The sequence below is a fragment of the Passer domesticus genome, chromosome 21, assembly GCF_036417665.1.
Source record: "Passer domesticus isolate bPasDom1 chromosome 21, bPasDom1.hap1, whole genome shotgun sequence".
NCBI lineage: Eukaryota > Metazoa > Chordata > Aves > Passeriformes > Passeridae > Passer > Passer domesticus.
In genome coordinates this window covers 1064497-1090257 of record NC_087494.1, presented here as the reverse complement: position 1 = coordinate 1090257, position 25761 = coordinate 1064497, and the positions used below count along the sequence as shown (strand labels likewise).

The 25761-nt window shown below is 51.6% G+C and overlaps 1 protein-coding gene across 1 annotated transcript in view; it reads right to left on the bottom strand.

Annotated features, from left to right (window-relative positions):
• LOC135284767 (fibrillin-2-like) overlaps window positions 1-22985 on the bottom strand; it is an 80736-nt gene extending 57751 nt beyond the window's left edge. The window contains exons 1-6 of the mRNA XM_064396461.1: window positions 22902-22985; window positions 20927-21220; window positions 11874-11956; window positions 10704-10802; window positions 7516-7611; window positions 4755-4850 (exon numbers count right to left, since the gene is read on the bottom strand). Coding sequence (XP_064252531.1) covers window positions 4755-4850; window positions 7516-7611; window positions 10704-10802; window positions 11874-11956; window positions 20927-21093 — 541 coding nt within the window. The 5' untranslated portion in view covers window positions 21094-21220; window positions 22902-22985. The remainder of the gene's footprint in view (window positions 1-4754; window positions 4851-7515; window positions 7612-10703; window positions 10803-11873; window positions 11957-20926; window positions 21221-22901) is intronic.
• Between the last annotated feature and the right edge of the window lie 2776 nt (window positions 22986-25761).

Genomic DNA, 25761 nt, shown 5'->3' with positions numbered 1-25761 from the left:
ACAAAAGTGGCCTGGGGAGCATCCCCAGGGAGCTCCAGCTGGGATGGGGCCACAAATCCTGGGATGGGGCAGGAGGCCACGCTGGGACTGAGCCAGAGCCACCAACAGGGGGGACAGGGACTGGGAGGGACTGGGATCAGAGAGAGACGGGGATTGGGATCAGAGAGAGACAGGGACTGGGATCAGGGAGAGATCAGGGAGAGACAGGGATTGGGATCAGGGAGAGACAGGGATTGAGATCAGGGAGAGATCAGGAATTGGGATCAGGGAGAGACAGGGATTGGGAGAGACAGGGACTGGGAGGAACAGGAACTGGGATCAGAGAAAGACCAGGGAGAGACAGGGATTGGGATCAGGGGGAGACAGGGATTGGGATCAGGGAGAGATCAGGGAAAGACAGGGATTGTGAGAAACAGGAATTGGGATCAGAAAAAGACCAGGGAAAGACAGGGATTTTGAGAAACAGGAATTGGGATCAGAAAAAGACCAGGGAGAGACAGGGATTGGGATCAGGGAGAGATCAGGGAGAGACGGGGACTGGGAGGAACAGGAATTGGGATCAGAGAGAGACAGGGATTGGGATCAGAAAAAGACCAGGGAGAGACAGGGATTGGGATCAGGGAGAGACAGGGATTGGGATCAGGGAGAGATCAGTGATTGTGAGAGACAGGGATTGGGATCAGAAAAAGACCACGGAGAGACAGGGATTGGGATCAGGGAGTGCCAGGGATCAGGAGTGCCAGGGATCAGGAGTGCCAGGGATCACAGGGCAGAAAGGTTAGAATCAAATGCTCAGTGGAGCAATGGATGCTCTGCCCACACACACCTTGGAATGCTCGGGGTTGGAAGGGACCTCAAAGCTCATCTCATCCCTGTCCCACAGGCAGGGACACCTCCCACTGTCCTGGGCCGGCCTTGGGCACTTCCAGGGATTCCCTCTGGGAATTCCATCCCAGCCCCACAGGGAACAATTCCTCTCCAATATTCCACCTAACCCTGCCCTCTGTCCATGGGAAGCCATTCCGTGTGTCCTGTCCCTCCATGGACATGAGGGACCAACGTCCCAGAGCCACAGCCCAATCCCAGGGGAAGGAGCCAACCCCAGAGGATGGTCCCTGCTCTTCTCCAGGTGTTTTCCAATTGTCCCTGCTCTTCTCCAGGTGTTTTCCAGTTGTTCCTGTTGTTCTCCAGGTGTTCTCCAGCCTGGATCAGTTGTCCCTGTTCTTCTCCAGGTGTTTTCCAGTTGTTCCTGTTGTTTTCCAGCCTGCATCAGTTGTTCCTGTTGTTCTCCAGGTGTTTTCCAGCCTGGATCAGTTGTCCCTGTTGTTCCCCAGGTGTTTTCCAGTTGTCCCCGTTGTTCTCCAGGTGTTCTCCAACCCCAGAGCTGTCTCAGCCCCTCGGGCTCCAGGGCAGGGAGGGGAGCAGCCCGAGGGTCTCCCTGAGGGGCTCCTTTCTCATGGAATACTTTCTCCAGCTCGTCATTTCCTTACTTCACCCAAACACAGCCACATTCCTCAAGTTTAACTGTTTGGACTTCTGCAGAAAAGAAAAAGCTGGCGGGGGCACTCTCTAAGGCCAGACATTCCAAGTGCTGGAAAAACACATCCAAAGGAAATTGTAAAGGGGGAACTTTTTCTGAGCTTTCCTGTCCTATTTTTACTGTTTCCTGATGAAGTCTCGGCCTGCTGAAACCCGAGAGAGTTTCAAGGAGGCACAAAAAGCACAGGGGAACAAGGAGCTGGTGGCTCCAGAGCAGGAGGAATGGCTGGAAAAGTCAGGGCAGGGCTTGGAAACTCCTGGAAGAGCCCTCGGGGTCAGGACCTGTCCTGGTTGGTCAGGGGAGGGGCTGGGGTGGCACTTCCAGAGCTCCAGACTCTCCCCAAGCACTCAGGTGGAAACCTGGCACTGCCCAGAGTGCCCTGGGAGGAGAGACCACAGCTCCTGGAGCCCAGGGAAAGGTCCTGGGAAAAGCTCTTGGAGCTCAGGGAAAGCTCCTGGAGCCCTGGGAAAAGCTCCTGGGAAAAGGTCCTGGGTCAGAGGGAAAAGCTCCTTGGAAAAGCTCCTGGAGTCCAAGGAAAAGTTCCTGGGAAAAGCTCCTGGAGCCCAAGGAAAAGCTCCTGGGAAGAACTCCCAGATTCCAGGGAAAAGCTCCTGGGAAAAGCTCCTGGAGCCCAGGGAAAAGCTGCTGGGAAAGCTCCTGGATCCCAAGGAAAAGTTCCCAGATCTCAGAAAAGTTCCTGGGAAAAGCTCCCAGATCCCAGGGACAGGCTCCACAGGGAAAGTTTCATTTGGCTGGAAAAACAACCCCAAATGAAAAACCTCATCCCTGGAGCACAGGAGGAGCTCCAAACATCACCTGATGAGTCAAACTCAGTCATTTTTTCCTGCTGGAGGGAGGGTGGAATCAGAGCCATGACATCAAAATCCAAATCCTTCATTTTGCTGTAAATCCATGAGCAGCCCCTGGCCCCACAGCCTCAGCTTTTGTGGGCTGCAGCTTTTCCTCCCACACTGATGTAATGGGAGCTCAGGTTCCACAAAATATCCCCCAGCCACTCGTCCCCGAAGATGTCAGGGAGAGGGAGGAAATGATGCTGGGATTCTGTGAGTGCCTGCTCCGAGGGTATTTCCCTCTGGAGGGGGGAATTTCCTGGATGAGGTGTGAGGGGGGTTGTTCTGCTCCCAGTACAAAGCAGCCTCTTACTGGAGCTGCTCTCAGCACTCAGAAATTCACTTGATCCCAATTTAAAATTCAAATTATTTCTTGTTACGGCGGCGGCAAAGTAAATTCAAGTGAAGCCCTGAAGTAAATCTGGAATTGGATGGATTTGGGGTGGGTGGGCTCTTTCTGTCAGGGACGGGGCTCACAGAATCCCAGGATTCTGGGCTTGGACATCACCCAGTCCAGCCCAGGGTCACCTGGAGCAGGTGGGTTTGGAATCTCCAGACAGGGAGAATCCCCAGCTCCCTGGGCAGCTGCTCCAGGGCTCTGCCACCTCCAGGGAAAGACGTTTTCCCTCCTGCTGAGGTGGAATTTCTTGTGTTCTGGTGGTGTTTATGCTCCTCCCTCATCACTCCAGTGATTAACGCAGAGAATTCCACCTCTGGCAGAACCCGGGACTGGAATCCCTGTGAGGAGATTTATCCTTTCTCCCATCAGGAAAGGGCTTCAGGCTTTGAGTTCATCCTGCTCCAGGAAAACCCTTGGGAATGAGGACTGGAGCTGAAGTGGGAGCTACAGGAGGTGCTGGAATCTCCTCCTGGAGACCCCCAAGAGTCCCTGCAGACCCACCAACACCCCCTGGGGCAACAGCACACAAACCCTGCTGCTCAGAGACTCCTCTCAGTGGCCCTGGGGAGGGTGGAGCTGTTCCCTGGCTCCCAGATTTTCCCTGGAAGGTCAATCCCAGGCACTCACCTGGCTGCAAACCCCCCAGGACCCCGTTCCCAGCCCAGCAGAGCAGGCTCTGTTTGTCTTGGCAGGGAGGAGCAGTGTGGACACAGCTGCACGATTTGTTTTGTCTCTCACACAAGTCTGGCTCAGCCAAATCTCTGCAGGCTTTGTGAAAATGCTCCTTTATGTAAAGAATTTTATACAAACGGCCCCAAAGCCTGCCCCTGCTCAGCCCCTGCCTCTTCCCCTCTCGCCAAGCACGGGACACTTGGATTTTCCAGCCTGTTCCAGAAGTTTCCTTCAGGAATTTCCAGCTCTCTGCTCACACACAGCCAATGTCTGGGTGGATTTGGGAATCTCAGTGCTTCAGGAGGAAAAATGAGGAGAAGCTCACCAGGAGCCCTGGAGCTCGGGTTTAGGGGTTTGAGGGGGGAAATCTCCCAGGGCAGAGCCTTCCAATAGAAATCCTCCTAATTTTCCATAACTAAAGCAATTCCTGTGTGTTGGGAAAAGGCAAGGAGAGGGTTTGAAGAATCTGTAACTGCTGCAGAACAGCAGAATTGTCCAGAAAATTGGGGATGTCCCATCCCTGGAAGCATCCAAGGCCAGGCTGGAGCAGCCTGGGATAGTGGAAGGTGCTCCTGGATGGTTTTAAGCTCCCTTCCAAACCAAACCACTCCACAATTCCCTGATTCTACAGAGAAGGAGACCAGAACAAGGCAAGATGACTCCAGGGAATGTGTGGGGGCTTTCACAGAGCTTTCCCTTCTCTGCAGCCAACAAATGAAGCTCAGACTTCAGCAGAGGCCTTGAATGGGGCTCAGCTGCACCCTGAGCTCCAGGAGATGCTTTTGGAGCCCCGGGATTTTGCACAGCCCTGTGGAACTGGGTGGATTCCTGCTGGCTGGAACCCAGCTGCTGCTCCTGCCCAACCCTCTAAACCAGGGGGGAAATCCCAGGAAAGGCAAGAGCAGCCCAGCCCTTGGGAATGGAGTTGCACAGAACGAGCCCAGTCCTGGGAGAGGCTGGAAAATCCGGGCATTTCCAGGTGCTTTGGTCTCAGATCTGGGAGTTCAAGCCCTGGCTCCGTGTTTCGGTTTCATTTCAGATCCGGGCCACTCCAAACCTTGCCAAAAACCCTATCAGAGCTGGGAGTGTCCATCTGAGCCAGCAGGGAAGGGAGGAATTCCCTGGCTCAGCCCAACCTCAGCCGTGCCCAGAGCCCAACACCCAGCAAAGCCACCCTGAGCCACATCCCGGGGAATCATCCACCAGCACAAATGCAACAAAATCCAGAATTAAACCAAACCCGGGCTCCCCCAGGCGCAGAGCTGTGCCCTGGCAGGCTGTGGGGTCTCACCTCTCTCACACTGGGGCCCGGTGAAGCCGTAGACGCAGGCGCAGCGGTTGGGGCCGATACACCTGCCCCCGTTCTGGCAGCCGTTCTCACACACAGCTGCAGGGAAAAGAGAGAATCCCATCACTCCCGCCCCTGAGAGCCCCCCCGTGCTGCTGGCACAGCTCGGGATGTCACCTCCACCCTGGGTGGAGTGTCAGGGTTTGGGATGTCAGCTCCGTGTTCTCCCTCCCGGAGAGAACGCGGAGAAATTTGGGATTTTTGTTCTTTTTTCCCTGGGGAAATTGTTCCCTGTTGCTGCCTGAGCTCCCTTCTGCAGAGGCCATAAGAACGCGGAGAAATTTGGGATTTTTGTTCTTTTTTCCCTGGGGAAATTGTTCCCTGTTGCTGCCTGAGCTCTGTTCTGCAGAGGCCATAAGCTCCTCTTGCACTGGAGGATTTCCTGCCCTCTGGAATCTCGGTTCCCTCAGCTCACGTTGGGATTTCAGTGGGATGAGTGGATACAACCAGGAAAATGCACACAGGGAATGGCAGCAGCTGGGATGGGAGAAGGGGAGGGTGGATGGGCAGGGATTTAATCCCAGTGAGGTCTGAGCAGCACTTGGGTGTTCCCTGACCTAAAACAGTCCTGACTTAAGACATTCCAGACTTAAAATATTCCAGACTTAAGATATTCCAGACTTAAAATATTCCAGACTTAAAATATTCCCGACTTAAAATATTCCTGACTTAAATATTCCTGACTTAAATATTCCAGACGTAAAATATTCCTGACTTAAGGTATTCCTGACTTAAGATATTCCAGATTTAAGATATTCCAGACTTAAAATATTCCTGACTTAAAGTATTCCTGATTTAAGATATTCCAGACATAAAATATTCCTGACTTAAAATATTCCTGACTTAAAATATTCCTGACTTAAGACATTCCTGACTTAAAATATTCGACTTAAAATATTCCTGACTTAAGACATTCCAGACTTAAAATATTCCAGACTTAAGATATTGCAGACTTAAAATATTCCTGACTTAGAGTATTCCTGATTTAAGATATTCCTGACTTAAGATATTACAGACTTAAATATTCCTGACTTAAAGTACTCCTGACTTAAAGTAATCCTGACTTAAACTGAGTCCTGCCACCACGAGCTGAAGATATTGCAGACTTAAAGTACTCCTGAGTTAAAATATTCCTGACTTAAAGCATTCCTGACTTAAAATATTCCTGACTTAAAGTATTCCTGACTCAAAGTATTCCTGACTTGAAGCGAGTCCTGGCACCCCGAGCTGCAGCCCTGCACTCGGGGCTGGAGCCCAAGGCGGTTCCTGGCTGGAGCATGGACTGATGGAATCTGCAGAGCAGGAAGGGCCCCCGGCCCTGCCCTGCCCTGCCCTCGGTGCCAGCTGCAGCTCTGCCCCGGGCCGGGCCGGGCTGGGGGGCAGAGGTGCCCGGGATGTGCTGCCAGGGAGCCGAGGGCATGGAGCTGGAGCAGCACGTGGCGAGGGCTGCACGGCCAGCCCGGGCTGCTGCTGCTGCTGCTGCTGCTGCTGCCGAGAATTTTCCCAAGCTTTTGCTGCTCAGGATGAAATTTTCCATCTGGAGCCTCTGCCTCCGGCCGAACTTTGGGGGAGTTTCAGCACCGAGGGATCAGGGCGGAGCTGAGGGGGAGTTTGGGGAGAATTGGGGGATTTTGTTTTTAAAAATCCTCTGTGGGAGTGATTCCCACGTGGATCCAGGGATTTGGGATTTGGGAAGTTCTGATTGATCTAATTGATGAGAGATTATTTCAAAGATATTGTGCTTATTCGCCAAATAAAGGCTTCTTAAAATGCGTTACATGCTAGAATATGTATATTATATATAAATATATATAATCTATAATTTATATAATGATATAATAATTGTAACATACTACATATAATTATATCATTATCATTTAGTAAGAGAATATATAATTATAGAGATGTATAACTGTATATATAATATAGGTGTATACTATATATAATATATTGTGCATATATTATCTCATATATAATAATATCCTCCCATTATAATAATATATGAGATATAATATTAATATACTATAAATTACACCCTATATTATAAATATACTATATATTAGAAGATATAACATATCTATATATTCTATATTATCTATATATTACATACAGATAATATAGTATAGTATAATATAGATAATATAGACAATACTATCCATATCTATTATCTATATATTGTGATAGATTGAAAAATCTATATTATACATTCTATTGGGAAACCAATTAACCCATTAATTATGTCCAATATCTGTATTTTGATACAGAGCTGTGTTGGTCATGAGAGAGGGCTGAGCTTCCAAGGGAGGGAGAACACAGTGCTGACGTTGGAGCGTCCTGGCTGCCCTTCCCTATTCCCATCCCCATTCCCATTCCCATTCCCATTCCCATTCCCATTCCCATCCCCATTCCTGTTCCTCTTCCCTTCCCCATTCCCACTCCCAAACCTGTTCCCATTCCCATTCCCATTCTGGTCCCTGTTCCCATTCCCGTCCCTGTTCCTGTCCCCGTTCTCATCCCCATTTCCATTCCCATCCCTGATCCCATTCCATCCCCATTCCCATCCCTGTTCCCATTCCCGTCCCTGTTCCTGTCCCCGTTCTCATCCCCATTCCCATTCCCATCCCTGATCCCATTCCCATTCCCATCCCTGCTCCCATTCCATCCCCATCCCCATTCCCGGTCCCGTTCCCGGTCCCACACTCACGCTGCCCGCAGTAGGTGCCGGTGAATCCCTTCTGGCACAGGCAGGACTCCTCAGAGCAGCTGCCCCCGTTCATGCAGCGCACGCTGCAGCTCTGCACTGGGGACAGGGACAGGCACAGGGTCACCCCCGGGAATTCCATCCATCCATCACCCATCCATCCATCATCCATCCATCCATCACCCATCCATCATCCATCCATCCATCCATCCATCCATCCATCCATCCATCATCCATCCATCCATCCATCCATCCATCCATCATCCATCCATCCATCCATCCATCCATCCATCCATCCATCATCCATCCATCCATCCATCCATCCATCCATCCATCCATCCATCATCCATCCATCCATCCATCCATCCTCCATCCTTTTACTTCCTTAAGAATCCACCCCAACCAAACCTTTCCAGCTTTGTCCTTCCTTCAGGATTTCCTGCAGACCAGGGCATGGACAATTCCTGATGTCTCCCTGTCTTTGACACAACCCTGTCACAATCTTTTCTTTCAGCATTTTGTACTTGGCCAATGTTTTCCCACCCTTTTTATCATTGTTTTCCATTATTGCTCCATTTTCAACCCTTTTCACACTCGGGGCTGTCTAATCTTCCAAATTCCTCCCTGTCAAAGCCTTCTGAGGAGTCTGGGGGGATGGAATTTCCTTGGTGGAGGAAAATCATCAACTTCAAGATATTTCTCCTCCTTTTGCAAACAGAACGTGGCCTCCTTGACAAGATCCAGTTACTGGGAGAGGGTTTTTTTTAAGGAATTTGGAAAGAAAAGCACGAATGCTCCATTCTTCCATGTGAGAGCTCAGCTTTCCCACGGGATTGTGACCCACTGGATGTGACTGAGGCATTGCAGGAAAACAATAGCAATAAATAAATTGGGAAGTTTTCCCCTGCTCTGGACACCAAGTGTTGGCTTTAACTGTTTCCTCACTCCATGGTGAAGGAATTTGGGATTAAAGCAGCCCTAAGAGGGATTTTTAGGGCTCAGCAGTGAGTTACAAACACAGCTTTCTCTCTGGAATCCCTGGAACAACAATTCCTCCTCTGGAAGGTGTGACCACTCCAACTGCAAGGCCTGAGGCTGGAGCAAATCATGAGAAAAGGGAATTTCACACAAAAACCCCACGGAGAGCCCAGCTCTGGCTGCCAGGGGAGGAGGGGCTGGGACCTGGCAGCTCCAGGGGTGGATTTATGGGATGGAGGCTCAGCTGTGGCTCCTCCAACACCAATTCCAGGCTGGGAAGAGCTGGGGCCAAGCGTCCAAGTGGGAGAGTTCAGATTTTTGGGAATGCTGGGAGCAGGGAGGGCTGGGCTGGGAGGTCTCAGTGCTCCAAGTGCTCGGCACAAGGGCTGCACATGGGATCTGGGGCTGGGCTGGATCCATCCCCACGTCTGCTCATCTTCCTCCCTCTCCACAGCCAGGGATCAGCCCAAATTGAGATGGGACTTTAATCCTCCAGGAAACAGAGCTCCAGGCTTTAAAGCCCTGCCTGGATCATCAGACACGAGGCTGCTCCGACTGGGAAAAGGCTCCAATGTGGAAAACACTTCCCTACAGCCCTGAGCTGGCCCAGGCAGCCCTGGGGAGGCAGAGGGGGCTGGGGAGGGTCTGTTTGTCACAGCTGTCCCCACGGCAGGGCTGCTCCCAGCTCATCCCCAGCCCCACCCCACAGGGAGCTCGGCATCAGGTCCAGTGGAGCTCAGGAATTTGGGGGGATTCAGGGTTTGGGCACAGAAAGAACCCTGATCCTCATCCAGAAATTTCCAACCAACTGGCAAACACCTTTCCATGTCCCATTTCTGACTCCTGCCATGATCCCAAAATCCCTGAGGTCCCATCAGCTTCTGGTTTATCAGAGAATCCCAGACAGGTTTGGGCTGGAGGGGCCCTTAAAGCCCATCCCATTCCAGCCCTTCCATGGGCAGGGCCCTCCCACTGCCCCGGGCTGCTCCAAGCCCTGTCCAACCTCAGATTGTCCAAGCCTGGCTCTGTTTGAACTCCCTGGGCATCTGGAATGCAGGAGAACATCTTCCAACCAGGAATTCCAAGGCTTTGCCAGGGTAGCAGAGGCCAAAGCTGTAGGAAAAGGAGGAACGACAGAAAAAGGAGGAATGAGAGGGAAAGGAGGAATGACAGGAAAAGGAGGAATGGCAGGAGAAGGAGGAATGACAGAAAAAGGAGGAATGACAGGAAAAGGAGGAATGACAGGAAAAGGAGGAATGACAGAAGAAGGAGGAATGACAGAAGAAGGAGGAATGACAGGAAAAGGAGGAATGACAGAAGAAGGAGGATGACAGCTCGTCCTCGTTAATTTTTCCCAGGATTGGATTGGACTGGATTTGTCCTACAAATTATTGGAAGGGATCAGTGGCTCTGCCAGGGATCAGCTGTGGGGATTTTGTCTCTACTCACTCACTACTCCACCTAAACAGCCCCTCCAGAGCACTCCTAAAACATCTTTACTCCCTGGAGTAGGAACCCAAGCAGGAAACGCCGCTCTTTGTTATTCCAGAGGAGGCACAGTGGCTTTTCTTGCCTCTGGAATGCACAATTTGTCTGCTTTTCCACAGAAATCCAGCCCCCAACAGCGGATTCCAGGTCGGAGGAGCCCCTGCCGAGGAGCCCCCCTGTCCCAGGCAGCCCAGCTCGGGAATGCCAGGGCCGTGCCCAGAGGGATGCGGGGCTCTCGGGGCTCTCGGCATTCCTGGAATTCCTCCCTGATTGCTCCCACATGGACCCTGCCTCCCGCACTTCGGTGGCTCCAGCACCTTCCCCTCCCCAGGGCTGCAGGCTCCGCTGCTTCCCGGGGATCTGCTGGGAGATCTGGGGCACAACGGTGCAGATCCCAGGAATTTCCTTCTCCCAAACACCCCCGACTGGGGCTTTGAGGGGTCACTTTACCACAAAGGCTCCTCTGCAGGAGGAAAAATTGAGTTAAAAATTAAAAATAAATTAAACTGATGGAAAATTTATCCTTGGGATGTCTCTCTCCATCCATAAAGACTCCAAAATCTCATTTATTTCTGCAGGAAACTCCCCCCAAACCACAGAATATACTCTGAACCATGGAATATTTGGTGAGTTCTGCCCAGCTCAGGGTGGAGCTGCAGGGATTGGGTTCGTGTCCCTTTTGGGAGAGCACAGAAGCCCCGGGAGCAGCAGGAGAATTCCCTCACCTCCAGCAGAGCCGCAGTTGGGGGAGAGCTGTCCATTGGAGCAGGTGCACATGTTGGGCCGGGAGCAGAATCCATCCCCGCAGGAATTCCTGCAGATTGCTGCAGCACACAAGGACTGGTTACACTGGGGCCACACCTCGGGAATTCCCGGAGCTGCTTCTGCCCCTGGGATCATCCCTTGGAATTCCCAGAGTTGGTTCTGCCTCTGGATTCATCCCTTGGAATTCCCAGAGCTGCCCCTGGGATCATCCCTTGGAATTCCCAGAGCTGGCTCTGGGATCATCCCTTGGGAATTCCCAGAGCTGGTTCTGCCCCTGGGATCATCCTCGGGAGAGGAATCACCCAGGGAGGGGCTGGAGCTCCTCTATGGGCACAGCAGGAGTGGGAAGGACTAGAAATCCCATCCCATCCCATCCCATCCCATCCCATCCCATCCCATCCCATCCCATCCCATCCCATCCCATCCCATTATCCCATCCCATCCATCCCATCCCATCCCATCCCATCCCATCCCATCCCATCCCATCCCATCCCATCCATCCCATCCCATCCCATCCCATCCCATCCCATCCCATCCCATCCCATCCCATCCCATCCCATCCATCCCATCCCATCCCATCCCATCCCATCCCATCCCATCCCATCCCATCCCATCCCATCCCATCCCATCCCATTATCCCATCCCACCCCATCCCACCTTTACCCCACAGAAATGCAGCACATCATCCAATCCATGGATTCTCCAGCCCAGGCAGGAAGGAAAACTCCCAATCCAGGTGAGATTTATCTCAAACCCCCTCCCCTGGCCCCTTAAAGATGCAAATTCCCGCTGGGAAACGCCTCTGGTGACACCAGGATTGCAACCTCCCCATCAATTAATGGGATTTTTCCATGGGAACAAGCAGAGAATCATTTCCTCAGGAGCAAAACCTCCTCAGGAGCCTCCTGTCCCAAAGCAGGCACTGCCAGGGGACACCTGAGGACTGAAGGCTCCATCCAATAACTGGGACCAGTTGGGACCACCCTCCTCTAACTGGGATTGGCAGGGCTGGGAATTCCCAGCAGCTCTGCTCCTGCTCTGGGGTGGGAGCCGGGAATTCCTTCCCCAGGGGCTGGGAGCAGGGAAAGCGAGGGATGAAAGGATCAGCTGGGCCAGGGAGGGACACTCACGGACAATGCACTGGTTCCCTCCAGGCAGAGTTTTCCAGCCAGGGCAGCAGTAGGAATGGAACCTCGAGCCGCAGACGTTTGGGCTGAAAATCAAACACAGTTTGGGGTTTTTTCACCTGTTTCAGGGGTTTGGGTAAATCCAGGAAGACAGGGAAGAGCTCCCTGTGGGACATTTCCCTCCCAACTCCATCCCCTCCTGTTTATCATTTTGGTTAAAATCAGTGGAGGAGGAGGAACGTGGCATCAATCCCCTGCACTGAGAGAATGGATAAAGTGGAGTATTTTTAATTAGGGGGCAGACACCACCTCCTTCCAAAAGGGATTCACGCCAGGATTTCATCCCAGGATCCTGGGAGATGGAGGCTGAAAGTCAAAGATGCCAATTGTTCCTCCCAGAGTGAACCTTGCTGAGCATCTGCTAAAAATTAGCAGAGTTTCAAAATAAACCATGGGGAGAATCCACTCCGGAGGGGCTGGGATTAATGATGTCCCAGGAATGACCCAGGGGGAGAAGGGGATGAGATTCCAAAGGAAAAACTCCAGAAGGACAACGCCGGTTTGTAAGGGGGGAAAAGAAAATATCAACTTCAGCAAATTTGGGATGAAATTAGAGTTATCAGCAGTTTGCTCAGGGCTGGGAAACACGAGCTGGGATCCTTCAGTGCCATCAGAAAGGGCAGGATAAAAGGGTTGTTTTAAAATCATGGAATTGCAGCATGGTTTGGGATGGAAGGACCTTAAAACTCATGGAATTCCAGCCCTGCCAGGGACAGGGACCCTTCCACTCTCCCAGGCTGTCCAGCCTGGCCTTGACACTTCCAGGGAAGAGGAGATCATTTTTAAAAATTTAAAATAAATTTAAAATTAAATTTAAAATTAAATTTAAAATTAAATTTAAAATTAAATTTTAAAATCCGGAGGTTTTTTCCCCCTGCTCTCAGCTCTGCCTCCTTGGGGCTTTCCCCAGAGCTGGAGCCTTTTGCCATGGATGGTTCGTCCCTTCTCACCTTCTGCGCCGCTGAAAGGGCTCATTAGCTAATGAGAATTATGCAAATGAGGTGAATGTGACCCAAAGAAGGAAGGACAGAGGGAAAACAAAGGCTCGGCGTCGCCTTTGTGCTCCTTAAACAAACGCGGGGATTAGCGATAAACAGCGAGGGAATTGCAGGGGGGACACCGAGCGCTGCCCCTCCGGCAGAGGGAAAAAAAAAAAAAGGGGAAAAGAGGAAAAAAAGGAGGTAAACAGGGGAAAAAATGAAGAAAAAAGAGGGGGGGAAAAAGGAGGAAATACAGGGGAAAAGCAGGGAAAAGCAGAGAAAAAAGAGGAAAAATGAGGGGGGAAAAAAGAGGAAAAAGAGAGGAAAAAAGAGGGGGGGAAAGAGGGGAAAAAAGAGGAGGGAAAAAGAGGGAAAAAAGATTTTTAAAAAGAGGAAAAAAGAGGGGAAAAGAGGAAAAAATTATGAAAAAGAGGAAAAAGAGCCAAAAAAGATGGGGAAAAACTGGGGGGAAAAAGAGGGGAAAGGATAAAAAAAAGAGAGAAAAAAAGAGGGAAAAAAAGAAAAAAGAAGAGGAAAAAAGAGGGGAAAAAAAGAGGAAGAAACCGACTGGTAGAGAGCCCTGGGCTGGGAAATGCTGGATGGGAGCCCCGGGCAGGAGGAGCTGCCTCCCAAAGCCATCCAATGCTTTGGGAGCACCCCGATATTTCCCAGTTATTTCTCCTCTCTCTCTCTGGATTCTCTGTGTAATTCCAGCCATGAAATTCTGCTCTGCCAGCTCCTCCAGTTTGGGGAGAATGGAATTCCCAGTTCCCACTTTCCCTTTCCCTTTTCCTTTCCCTTTCCCTTTTCCTTTTCCTTTTCCTTTTCCTTTTCAGTTTTCTTTTCCTTTCCTTTTCCTTTTCTTTTCCTTTTCCTTTTCCTTTTCCTTTTCCTTTTCCTTTTCCTTTTCCTTTTCCTTTTCCTTTTCCTTTTCCTTTTCCTTTTCCTTTTCCTTTTCCTTCTCCTTCTCCTTCTCCTTCTCCTTCTCCTTCTCCTTCTCCTTCTCCTTTCCCTTTCCCTTTCCCTTTCCCTTTCCCTTTCCCTTTTCCTTTTCCTTTTCCTTTTCCTTTTCCTTTTCCTTATTGGAGAATTTTTCTGTCTTCAAGTCTCATCCTGGGCAAAATTTGTGAGAAAAACCAAATCCTCCAGGAACAGATTCAGCCAATTCCCAACCTGTCCATCTTTTTAAAGAAATGACCATTGACTCCAGGTGTTCCCAACCTTCCCGAGCCACCTTTTGCTTCACCAGTGAAAACTGACCTAATTCCAGCTTAATGAGGATTTCCAGTGCCAAAAGAAGGGATTTTTGCTATCCATGGAAAAGCTTCTTTAAGGAAAGGACAGGGAGTTTCTTTTGGGATTATTTCTCCCCCATCCCCCTGCAGCCTTTCTCTCATTGTGAAACTCAAACAAAATGAATGTGGATGACTTCAGCCTGTGGTTTTTCCAGGGACAATGATCCCACCTCTCCATCCAGGCTGGAAATTCTTCCTCCAATTCAGGATTTGCTCTGGATTTTTGCTGCGCCCTTGGGATCAGCTCTGACAATGACTGGGGACAGCTCTGGAGCCCCCCTGGCCTCGGAGGGGATCACAGGGGACAAGATCTGCTGCCAAACGTCAGGGTGGGTTTGGGAAAGCATCTCCCTTCCCACCCCGAGGGGTTTGGGATTGTGTCAGACCCCCAGCAATGCTCGGGGTGCTGGGTGGGTTTGTGTCCCCCTCCTGCACTGAGCAGATCCCCCAGGAAATGCTGACGGGGTTTATCTCAGAGAATTCCCAGTCTGAGGAGTCCTCTGCTCACTCCCCCCTGGTCTGGTGGGGAATCTGCAGTGGAAAAAATTCCAGAAATGCCCCTGGGAAATCCAGACCTGCCCCTGCTCAGTGTGGGGACAAAGGTGCTGCAAAGGGGCTTCTGAATTCCTCCCACCTGGAGCCCATCCCTGGTTCCCAAAGCAGCTCCTGAGGGCTCCTAGGAATGGCTTCAAGCCCCAACAATTCCAATTACTTTTGGTTCTGAGAGCTGGTGTTTAGAGGCGAGAGGTGCTGGATGTCTGTACCACAAGGAAAAGCCACAAGGCTCAGAACTTCCAACAGAAATTTGGATGTGCGACACTGCCAGCACAGAAATATTCCAAACTCAGCACGTAGAAACACGGGATCATAAAATCCCAGACTGGTTTGGGCTGGAAGGACCTCAAAGCCCATCCAAATCCAGCCCTCCCATGGGCAGGGACCCCTCCCACTGTCCCAGGGTGCTCCCACCCAGCCTTGGACCCCTCCAGGGAGGGAGCAGCCACAGCTGCCCTGGGAATTCTCTTCCAGGGCCTCACCTCTGCGAGATGGAATCAAGATTTTTAATTATTCTTATTCGGTTTCATCAAAGGGATGAAGGAAAACAGAAGGAAAGCCTTGCAAAGGCTGTGCAGGTTTTGGGTTCCAGCCCAATAATCCAAATCATTTTCTATTTCATGTTTTTTCAGCAAGGGGGGGATCTATTAAAATCCTGTTAAACACTTTTTCTTTGTCCACAAGAGCATTTTTCCCCCTTTATTGGGTTCTTCCCACATCTCCTCTGAGTGATGGTAGGAAAATCCCCCTTCTTGGTGCACATTTAATTCAACCCCTACAGACCAGCAAGGAACCTTTTCCTTTGAAAAAAAGACTAAAAATCCAACAGATTTCCAGGAACTACTTCACACTTTCATTTGGAATGCAGCACTACCAACTCTTCCACTTTTTTTTTTTTTTTTCCCTCCTTGAATTCTGAAATAAATCAAAACTTCAAATACAGCCCTTAAAACTTCCAGACAAAACCCATACAACCTCTGGCTCCTCCGCCAGCTATTCCTTGGCCATTCCAATATTCTCCCTCACGAGTCCTGCCAAAAACAAGAGAGCCCAGCCACGGCCAGGAGGCCAAGATCAACCATTTCACAACATAAATCAGGGCCCAGAGGAAAAGTGAGGAACAAAAGTCTCGAGTCAGAGGTTTCCAAGTGCTGCCTTCACGTTGTTCCTGGTGTTGTTCGTAGTATCCCAGGCCTGGCACGGGGAGCGAGGCTGGGACGTGGAGCTGGGAGCAGGAATGTGCTCCAGAGGTGCCTGGATCACAGGGGCAGAACTCCAGCTGCTCCTTCCCTGAGGGAAATCTGGGGCTCTTTGTGCTAATTTGCTTTTTGAAGCGTCTCAATCACTGCTTTTCCCCCCACAGCTCCCCCCAGTGAGGGGTTCTGGTTGCCTGAAACCCAGGATTGAGTTAAAAAATTGGGAAATTTCAGCTTCTGGTGCCTCTTAGGAGCACCTTGGTTCAGAGAATCAGGGAGTTGTCTTGGAAAAGACTTGGAGGTGCTCAGCCAGTGCCACCAGCACGTCCCCAGGTGCCACCTCCACGTGGCTTTGAAACCCTTTCCATTCCCAAAATCCTGGTGGAACTGCAGGGTCAGGGATGGACTGGGATGAAAATCCTGCTGGAAATCCTCTCTGAGGATACCCAGGGGAGCTGGAGCTCCATCCTTGACCTTCAGCATCACCCCAGAGCCAGGTCCAGGCCCGTTTGTGTCCCCTGGCCCCAAATCCCAGCCCATGGCTTTCCTCTCCTTTGCATCCAAGCTCAGGGAGCTTTTGGAGAACCCCTGAGCATTTCCCTGTCCATTCTCCAGTGGAAATCCAAGGTCAGGAAGGTTTTGGAGAACCCCTGAGCATTTCCCTGTCCATCCTCCAGTGGAAAACCCAAGCTCAGGGAGGTTTGGAGAACCCCTGAACTCCAGTTCTGTAACCCCAGCACTTCCCTGTCCATCCCCCAGTGGAAAACCCAAGCTCAGGAAGGTTTTGGAGAACCCCTGAGCATTTCCCTGTCCATTCTCCAGTGGAAATCCAAGGTCAGGAAGGTTTTGGAGAACCCCTGAGCATTTCCCTGTCCATCCCCCAGTGGAAATCCAAGGTCAGGAAGGTTTTGGAGAACCCTGAGCTCCAGTTCTGCAGCTCCAGCATTTCCCTGTCCATCCCTCAGTGGAAAACCCAAGCTCAGGGAGGTTTTGGAGAACCCCTGAGCATTTCCCTGTCCATCCCCCAGTGGAAACCCAAGCTCAGGGAGGTTTGGAGAGCCCTCAGCTCCAGCTCTGCAGCTCCAGCAGTTCCCTGTCCATCCCCCAGTGCACAATGAGGTGTCAGAAACCAGCTGGAAGCTGCTCCCGTTCCCTTTCCCCCACAATTCAAATTTGGCCCCCTCTGAGTGCAGGGGTCCCCCAAACTCCTCTCCCAACACCCCCTCCCCATCCCTCTCCTCACTTGCAGGGGTGTCATGGTAATTAATGAGCTTGCCATAACGAGCTGTGGTTAAGGCAGGCCCCTGTCCCTGCCTGGACACCCGAAATGGCAGTGCCAGCCCTGCTCCCCTCTGCTCCTGGAACCTGCCCAGCAGCTCATTAAAGCCACAATCCCAGCCCAGCCCTGCCCCAGAATGGGATTTGTCACATTTGGCCCTTCAGGAGAGGCTCATTTGAAATTGTCTCTCCTCTAATGGGTTTAAGGCAGGATTAAAGCCGGGCCTGGGCTGGGATTTATTGCTCCCCATGCCTTTATTAATTGTTATTTGGGAAAGCAGGGCTGGATAAGAGGCTTGTTTATTTTGCATTTAATCCCCGCTTTGCATTTATTTCATACTTTTCCCTTTATTGAAGGAGGCTGGGATGGGAATAAGCTCGAAATAAATATAATTCCAGCAGAAACAGAGCCAGTCTTTGGCCTGAACTGCTGGAGCCTCTTCCCAAAGCCTCTCCAAGTGCCCTCGAGCAGGGACAGCTCTTGGTGGGCACCTGGAGCCCCTGGGAGCAACTCCTCCCTCCCAGTCCCATGGTTTTGGTGGATTCTGGATGATCTTTGAGGTCCTTCCAAGCCAAACCACTCTGGGATTCTGCAAAACCCACAGGAAGTGGTTTGTGCCACTTGTGGGTGATATTTAAGGAAGCTGAACCAATGTTTGGGTATTTTTATCTCCCAGAGTTTAAAAAACTCCCTAAAAAAAATAAAATCACCTGAGTCCCATTTCTCTCTCTGAATTTCTGGTGGAGCTCTGTTTTCTCATCCAGTTTGGGAAACAACAGAATTTGGAAATGGAGGGAGAAAAGGAGGCACAGACAAAGATAAATCCCAGGAGAATTAGGGCTGGAAAACACCTCAGAGATCATCCCAACCATTAACCCAGCAGGGAGGATTAAAAGGGAAGGGAACAAATTCCCAAAGGAAAGGGAAAAATCCAAATCTTGTCAGGGTTGGTGACTGTCCCTTGAGTCCTTGGATGTGTCTGTCCCTCACCAGGCTTTTGGGGAAGGAAAACGTGGACAAAATGCTCCAGGAATGTCAGGAAAATGTTGTAAAAGACTTTTGCAGCTGGAATAAAAGGTGTGGGAAGGGAAAACTCTGATTAACTCACATTGGGGAACCAAATTCCTTCAGGGGACAAATAAAGCAGCCCTGGGAAGGTTTTCCCATGGGAGAACAGCCAGGACCCTGCCCTGCTCCACCCTCAAATCCTCAACCTTTGTCCTTTTCCTCCGTCCAGACCCAACATCCACATTTTTGGGCCCTCTCTCAGCACCCTCAGTGCCCGGGGTGGTGCCCAGGGAATCTCCAGCCCAGCCCAGGGGACACAGCTGAGCCCAGCTGGGCTTTAATTCCAGCTCTGGAATTCCAAATTCCTCCCTGCAAGCCCAAGGGAAGGCTCAGGCCAGGACAGAGCCAGGCTGGAGCTGGTTTATCTCCCTGAAAGGGAAAGCTGGGGGGGCTGGGGAGGAAAAGCCAAAGCAAATATTTGCAATGGTGTCCTGAGCTGTTGAACGGACACCGGGGATAAATGGGATTAAATGTTCACTGGGTGGCTTTGGGGAAGAGATAATTCCACAAAATGCAGTTGTCAAGGTCACCCACGTGCCCACATTGTGGAAGAAGCCCAGATTTAACATCTGAGCCAACCTTTAGTGACATTTCCCCCTTGGTTCGTTCCTTTGGCCACTCTGAGAGAAGCACACCTGGAATTGGGGCTGGTCTGCTTTTCCCAAAGGGAAATCCCACAGCAGCAAAGGATCCTGAGGCCTTAAAGCAGCAAAAGCCAGGTCAGGGAAGATCCCAGGATGATTAAATTTGGAAACAACTTCTGAGATCATCAAGTCCAACCTCCCAACATTGATCCATAACTAAACTTCCCAGAATTGTTTCAAGGATTCCCTTCCGTGCAGGCTGGAATTCCAGGAGGAGATCCCTCCATGTCCACAGGCTGGAATTCCAGGAGGAGATCCCTCCATGTCCACAGGCTGGAATTCCAGGAGGAGATCCCTCCATCCCCACAGGCTGGAATTCCAGGAGGAGATCCCTCCATCCCCACAGGCTGGAATTCCAGGAGGAGATCCCTCCATCCCCAAAGGTTGGAATTCCAGGAGGAGATCCCTCCATCCCCACAGGCTGGAATTCCAGGAGGAGATGCCTCCATCCCCAAAGGCTGGAATTCCAGGAGGAGATCCCTCCATCCCCAAAGGTTGGAATTCCAGGAGCAGATCCCTCCATCCCCACAGGCTGGAATTCCAGGAGGAGATCCCTCCATGTCCACAGGCTGGAATTCCAGGAGGAGATCCCTCCATGTCCACAGGCTGGAATTCCAGGAGGAGATCCCTCCATGTCCACAGGCTGGAATTCCAGGAGGAGATCCCTCCATCCCCAAAGGCTGGAATTCCAGGAGCAGATCCCTCCATCCCCACAGGCTGGAATTCCAGGAGGAGATCCCTCCATCCCCAAAGGCTGGAATTCCAGGAGGAGATCCCTCCATCCCCAAAGGCTGGAATTCCAGGAGGAGATCCCTCCATCCCCAAAAGTTGGAATTCCAGGAGGAGATCCCTCCATCCCCAAAGGCTGGAATTCCAGGAGGAGATCCCTCCATCCCCAAAGGCTGGAATTCCAGGAGGAGATCCCTTCATCCCCAAAGTTTGGAATTCCAGGAGGAGATCCCTCCATCTGGAGAGGTTGGAAATCCAGGAGGAGATCCCTCCATCTGGAGAGGTTGGAAATCCAGGAGGAGATCCCTCCATCTCCACAGGCTGGAATTCCAGGAGGAGATGCCTCCATCCCCACAGGCTGGAATTCCAGGAGGAGATCCCTCCATCCCCAAAGGTTGGAATTCCAGGAGAAGATTCCCCCGTCCCCACTTGGGCTCCATCTGCAGCCCAAACCCAGCCCTTTTGGGGCAGTGCCCCCGTTCCAGCAGCATTCCAGCACTCCCCAGCCTCTGGCACTGCCCTGCCCCACGCGTGGGTCCCGCTCTGCTCCTGCCCACGGGCACAGGAACGCTGCCAGGAGCTGCAGCCAGAAGGGCTCAAAAGAACTTAAAATAACCCCGGATCAGCAGGGGCCAGGAACCATCTTAGAGCAGCAGAGCCCAGCCCAGCCCGGGCTCTCTGCTGGGCCTGGACTCCCTCCTCAGGTGGGAAATGGCCCCAAATTTGGGAGAGAGCAGGAGCTGCCCCACGGGACTGAGCACAGCCCTTCCCAGGGGCAAAACCCTCCCAGCACAGCCCCAGCACCCGGAGCACCCCAGGGGCAAACCCCCAGGTGACAACATCCCCCAGGGACAGGCACAGCCACCACTGCCAGGCTTGGAATGGGCTTTGGAAGGGACCTCAGAGCCCACCCAGTGCCAGCCCTGCCATGGCAGGGGCACCTCCCACTGTCCCAGGTGCTCCAAGCCCCGTCCAGCCTGGCCTGGGGCACGGCCAGGGATGGGATGTCCCTGGGAACTGCCTGGGAATTCTGTGCCCACCCTCCCAGGAGGCCAAACCCACCCACCAGGCGGGTGTGGGGGCTCTCCAGCCCCAAGTGCCGTGACCCCAGAAGGAGCTCAGTGCCCAGCACTGCTCCCATGGGATCCTCCCAGATCCAGCCCCGAGCTCAGGGAACGGCAATCCAGCCAGCAGAGCTCTGCTCACAACCCCAAATCTGCTTTTCCAAAGGGACGAGAACTCCAACTCACCCTCGCAGCGAGTCCTGGCCCCTTCTCCTCACCCTGCTCGGGGGTCTCTCCTCGTAGGCAGCAAATCTGTCTGTCTGCAAGTCCCCCTCGTACTGTCCCCGGGCCGGGGCCACGGCCAGCACGGCCGTGCAGCCCAGCAGGAGCCGGGCCAGCCACCAGTGCCCCATGCTGGCCCCAGGTCCCAGAGTCCCCCGAGAGCTTGGTCCAGCTGCAGGCTCCCTGCTGCCCTGCAGGAGGAGGAGGAGGATGGGTTTTGGCAGCAGCCCCCGAGTGTCAAGGAGCCGTCTTGGAGTTCTGGAAGGAAAAAAAAAGGGGGGAGAGAGACTTTTTAAGGAGTTTCTCGTTTTTGAAGTCATTGGTTGGGCCAGGCAGCTCGTCCTGGAGCTGAGCCAGGGGGTCCCCACTGTCACCCAGTGTCCCCCCTGCCATCCCCCACCACTGCCTTGCCAAATCTTTCTTTGCCAAGAGCTGGAAACCAGGAGCTGCCCAAGAGCTGTGGCTCTGCCTCACGCTGATCTCCCCGATGGAGAAACAAAGAGCAGCCAAAGTCCTCCAAGGCAAGAGGAGAGCGTCAAGAAAGAGCAGCTGCTGCCCATGGAGCACCATCCCACAGCTGTGCTGTGGTGCTCCAGAGATCCCAGCTGGCCCATGCTGAGGGCACAGCTGCCCTGGCATGGGCACAGCCCCTGGCACGGCACTGACCCCCCAGGGGTGGCCCCTGGGACGGGGTGGGTGATTTCGGGGGGCTGAGGAGAAGGCAAGGCTGGGATCAAGGGGGACAAGATGAGGAATCCCAAGGGAAAGGCTCCCAAAGGGATCCCACCCCATCCCCAGGTGGGATCCCAACCCCCAGCTGTGCCCCTGGGGAGCCCATCCTTCCTCCTCCTCCCAGCTCGGGGGGCAGCTCTCACCTCAGGACCCCCAAAATTTGGTGCTGCAGGAGTGAGGAATCCTCCTGGAACAATCTGTGCTGCGAGAGGCCCCGGGCGGGGAAGGAGAGGCCCCCGAGCCACCCCTGACTGTCCCCCCTGCTCTCCCACTGCAGCTTTCCCGGGCCAGCCCAGCCTCGAAAATCAGCCCAGACAGCACAGAAAATGTGTCTGGAAAAAAAAAAAAAAAAAAAAAACCAAAAAAAAAAAAAACCCCAAAACAACAACAAAAACAACCTAAAATTATTTTAAAATAATTAAAAATCATTCAAAGTTCAATTTCCCTCGCTGCTCCCACCGTCCCAGCTGGGAATGTCTCAGCTCTTGAGGGCAGGAATTTTTCAGGCTCTAAGGTTTCAAGCGCAGGGAGTGAGGAGGGTGGGAAGGGGAAAGGAGACAAAGAAATGCCCTCCCTGCAGCCCCCCGAGCTCGGCTCTGCGGGCTCCGCTTATCTCCAGCCACACAAAAGGCAGAGTGTTCCTTCCCCGTCCCGCAGCTCCCGAGGAACGGGGCACATGGAGGGAAAAGTGATAAAAAAAATTCAAAAAATTAAAATAAATAAAATAAACTTTAAAAAAAGGCGCAAAAAGTTTCGCACTCCAGCGGTTTAAAGCGAAGGAATTCCAGCTGCATCCATTTCCCCGCGGGGGGATGAGGAGCCTGACAAATGATCGATACACGGGACATTCCCGGAGAGCTCACACAGGCATGGAAAAGTCATTTACAGCCGCCAGAGAGTCGCAGCTTCAATGGAATAAAAGCCTCCAAAAGTTCTCTGCAGCGCTGAGAAATTCCAGCAAACCCCACTTGTGAGAAAGACACTGAGAGAGCAATGAGAGAATCAAGCCCTAAAAATCAGATTTTAAACCGGTTGGGAAGGAAGCAGGAAAACATTTCCAAGGCAAGGCTGTGAGTGTGAAATGAAATCAATTTTAAAAAAATAAAAATAAAATAAAATGTGCGAGACACAACCAGAGAAAGGAACCGATAAAGAGGAAAGAAATCAGCTGTGCGGCTCCGGGGCGAGGCGCAGAGTGGTGAAATACCTTTGAGTCCTGGAGCTGGTGATGTGCCCAGAGCTCCTTTGTTCGGTGGAGGTCTGGGCAGAGCAGAAGGGACTGCAAGGCTCGCTCCTGGCCGGAGGAGAAAAGGTACAGCCTCATCCAGGGGGAGGAACCGGCCGGTGGGAGTAGCTCAGCCCAGCATCCTCCAGCCAAAATCCTGCGAGGAGGGGCTGGGGGAGAGCTCGGCACCTCGGGCTCGGCCCCAGGCAAGGCTCTGAGCCCCACTTTTGGCTGCTGACAGCGGCTTCACTTCAAAAGGGTCGGGGGTTAATTAGGGTGCAGTCTTAATTTCGGGGAAGGGGTACAGAATCAAGTGAAAAGCACTTTTCTGGCTGATGGGTCTCCTGGGGTTAGTGTAACTCGCCTGAAATGTGGATTTTTGAAGGAATAGGTGACCCAGCCCAAGATCTTCACACCCAAAAGTTACCCTGGCTCCAGAGGAGAAGAACCTTGGAGGTTAAGAAGCTTTTTCTCAAAAGAAATGATTTTAAAAAGAAAAGCATGATGCAGATATTCAGTCTTCCTTCCGAGGAAGAACTTTGTCAGTTGGGAGTTCAACTCCACTCTTTGGCTCTGTGAAAAAAACAAAACAATAAAACCAAAAAAAAACCAAAACCAGTTTTCCTCTGCCTCTCGCTGCAGGCCTCACGACCGATGGCTTTTCTTCAAACAGAATAAAATGCACACAAATCCTCAGTCTGCTCCGTGCCACTGCGCACCCACGGCTTTTCCCGGGGGTGCCAGCCCAGAACCCTCCCAGGAAAGCCCAAACCCGGCTGATTTCCAGCTCCAGGGTGCTCAGAGGAGCTCCTGCACCCAACGGGATCCCAAGGGATGCCCAGGGTGACTCCAGGTCTGCTCCAGCCCCTCCTGAGCCCAGCACGGGAGGCTGCGGCTGCAGCCACCGGCTCCGTCCCGGCGGGCACAGCTGGAATTCCAGGGGAGCCTGAGCCCCTCTCCTCCGCTCCCTTTGAGCCCCTCGGCGCTCCTTTGTTCCCAGCCCTGCTCCCAGTCAGCCCTGCCAGCTCCGGAGGGGTCAGGGGAGGCTCGGCCTAATTAACAGCAGCCTAATTAGCAGCGACCTCGCGGGATGCCAGGGGAAAGGCAGAGCTGGGAATGGAGCTGGGCAGGGAAGGCAGCTGTGCCAGGAGACAATTCCCACTCCAGCTCCTGTTCCCATTCCCATTCCCATTCCCATTCCCATTCCCATTCCCACTCCAGCTCCTGTTCCTATTCCCATTCCCATTCCCACTCCCATTCCCATTCCCATTCCAATTCCCACTCCCATTCCAGCTCCTGTTCCCATTCCCATTCCCATTTCCATTTCCATTCCCATTCCCATTCCCACTCTAGTTCCTGTTCCTATTCCCATTCCTGTTCCTATTCCCATTCCATTCCATTCCATTCCATTCCCATTCCCACTCTCATTTCCATTCCCATTTCCATTCCCATCCCCAATCCCATCCCATCCCATTCCCATCCCATCCCATTCCCATCCCATCCCATCCCCAATCCCATTCCCATTCCCATTCCCATTCCCATTCCTGTTGAAATCCTCTGGGCTTTGCCTGCCTGGGAAGGGCAGGCCTGGGACATCCCAGGGGGAAAAAGAGCCAGGAAAAACCCCAAAATTGCCATTTTCCTCCCCCTGGAGGAGAGAGCCTTAAACCCAGCTCAGGCTCAGCTCAAGGAGCTGCCACAACCTGCCCAGGGAGGGTTTCACTTCTTAATGAGTGAAGCACAGTGGAAGAATGCTTGTAATTAATTATTATTGTTATTAATTACGCGCTTGGAGCAGAACCTTCAGAGTAATTGAGTTTTTTGCTGCCCTGAGCAGAGTGAGAAATGAAGAGAAAGGAGGAGGCATTTAGGGGTGATTTGATGAATGTTTTAGTTTGACCTGAACAGAATTTGATTTTAGGTAACACAAATTTGGTTTCAAATGGCTTTTTAATTAATTTTCAATTATTGTATTTATTCAAGCTTCTAAAAGGAAAAAGCACAGCCTATAACTTTACCGTTAATGAAATCAAATATTTGCAGATGATTCATTATCTGTCCAAACCATTTAACAAACCCAGAACAGAGTTATGAGCTTTCCCAGTTTGGATTCAGGAATTTTTGCCATGTCTCCGTACAAGCAGGTGGAACTTTGAGCAATAAATAATGCAAATGAGGGCAGAGAAAAAGATCCAATCTCTTCATTTTGGGGAGCTCCAGGAGGTGGGAAAATCCTGTGGGAAAATGGGATGAGATCCTCATTCATTAATGTCTTGGGAATCATGGAAATGCTCAGGGGAGGGGGCGTAAAGCTGCTTTAAAAGTTGTTAAATCCGACATTTTAATGCTCAGAAAACTCATGGCACTTTTTTTGGGAGGAAAGGATATCAGGAATTGGGATATTGGGAACTGGGATATCAGGAAATGGGAAATCAGGAATTGGGAAATGAGAAATTGGGATATTGGAAACTGAGAAATCAGGGACTGGGATATCAGGAAATGGGAAATCAGGAATTGGGATACTGGGATATTGGGAATTGGGAATTGGGAAATCAGGAACTGGGAAATAAGGAATTGGGAAATCAGGAATTGGGAAACCAGGAATTGGGAAATCAGGAATTGGGAAATCAGGAATTAGGATATTGGGAATTGGGATATCAGTAATTGAGATATCAGGAACTGGGAAATCAGGAATTGGGAAATCAGGAATTGGGATATTGGGAATTGGGAAATCAGGAACTGGGAAATCAGGAATTGGGAAATCAGGAATTGGGATATTGGGAATTGGGAAATCAGGAACTGGGATATCAGGAATTGGGAAATCAGGAACTGGGATATCAGG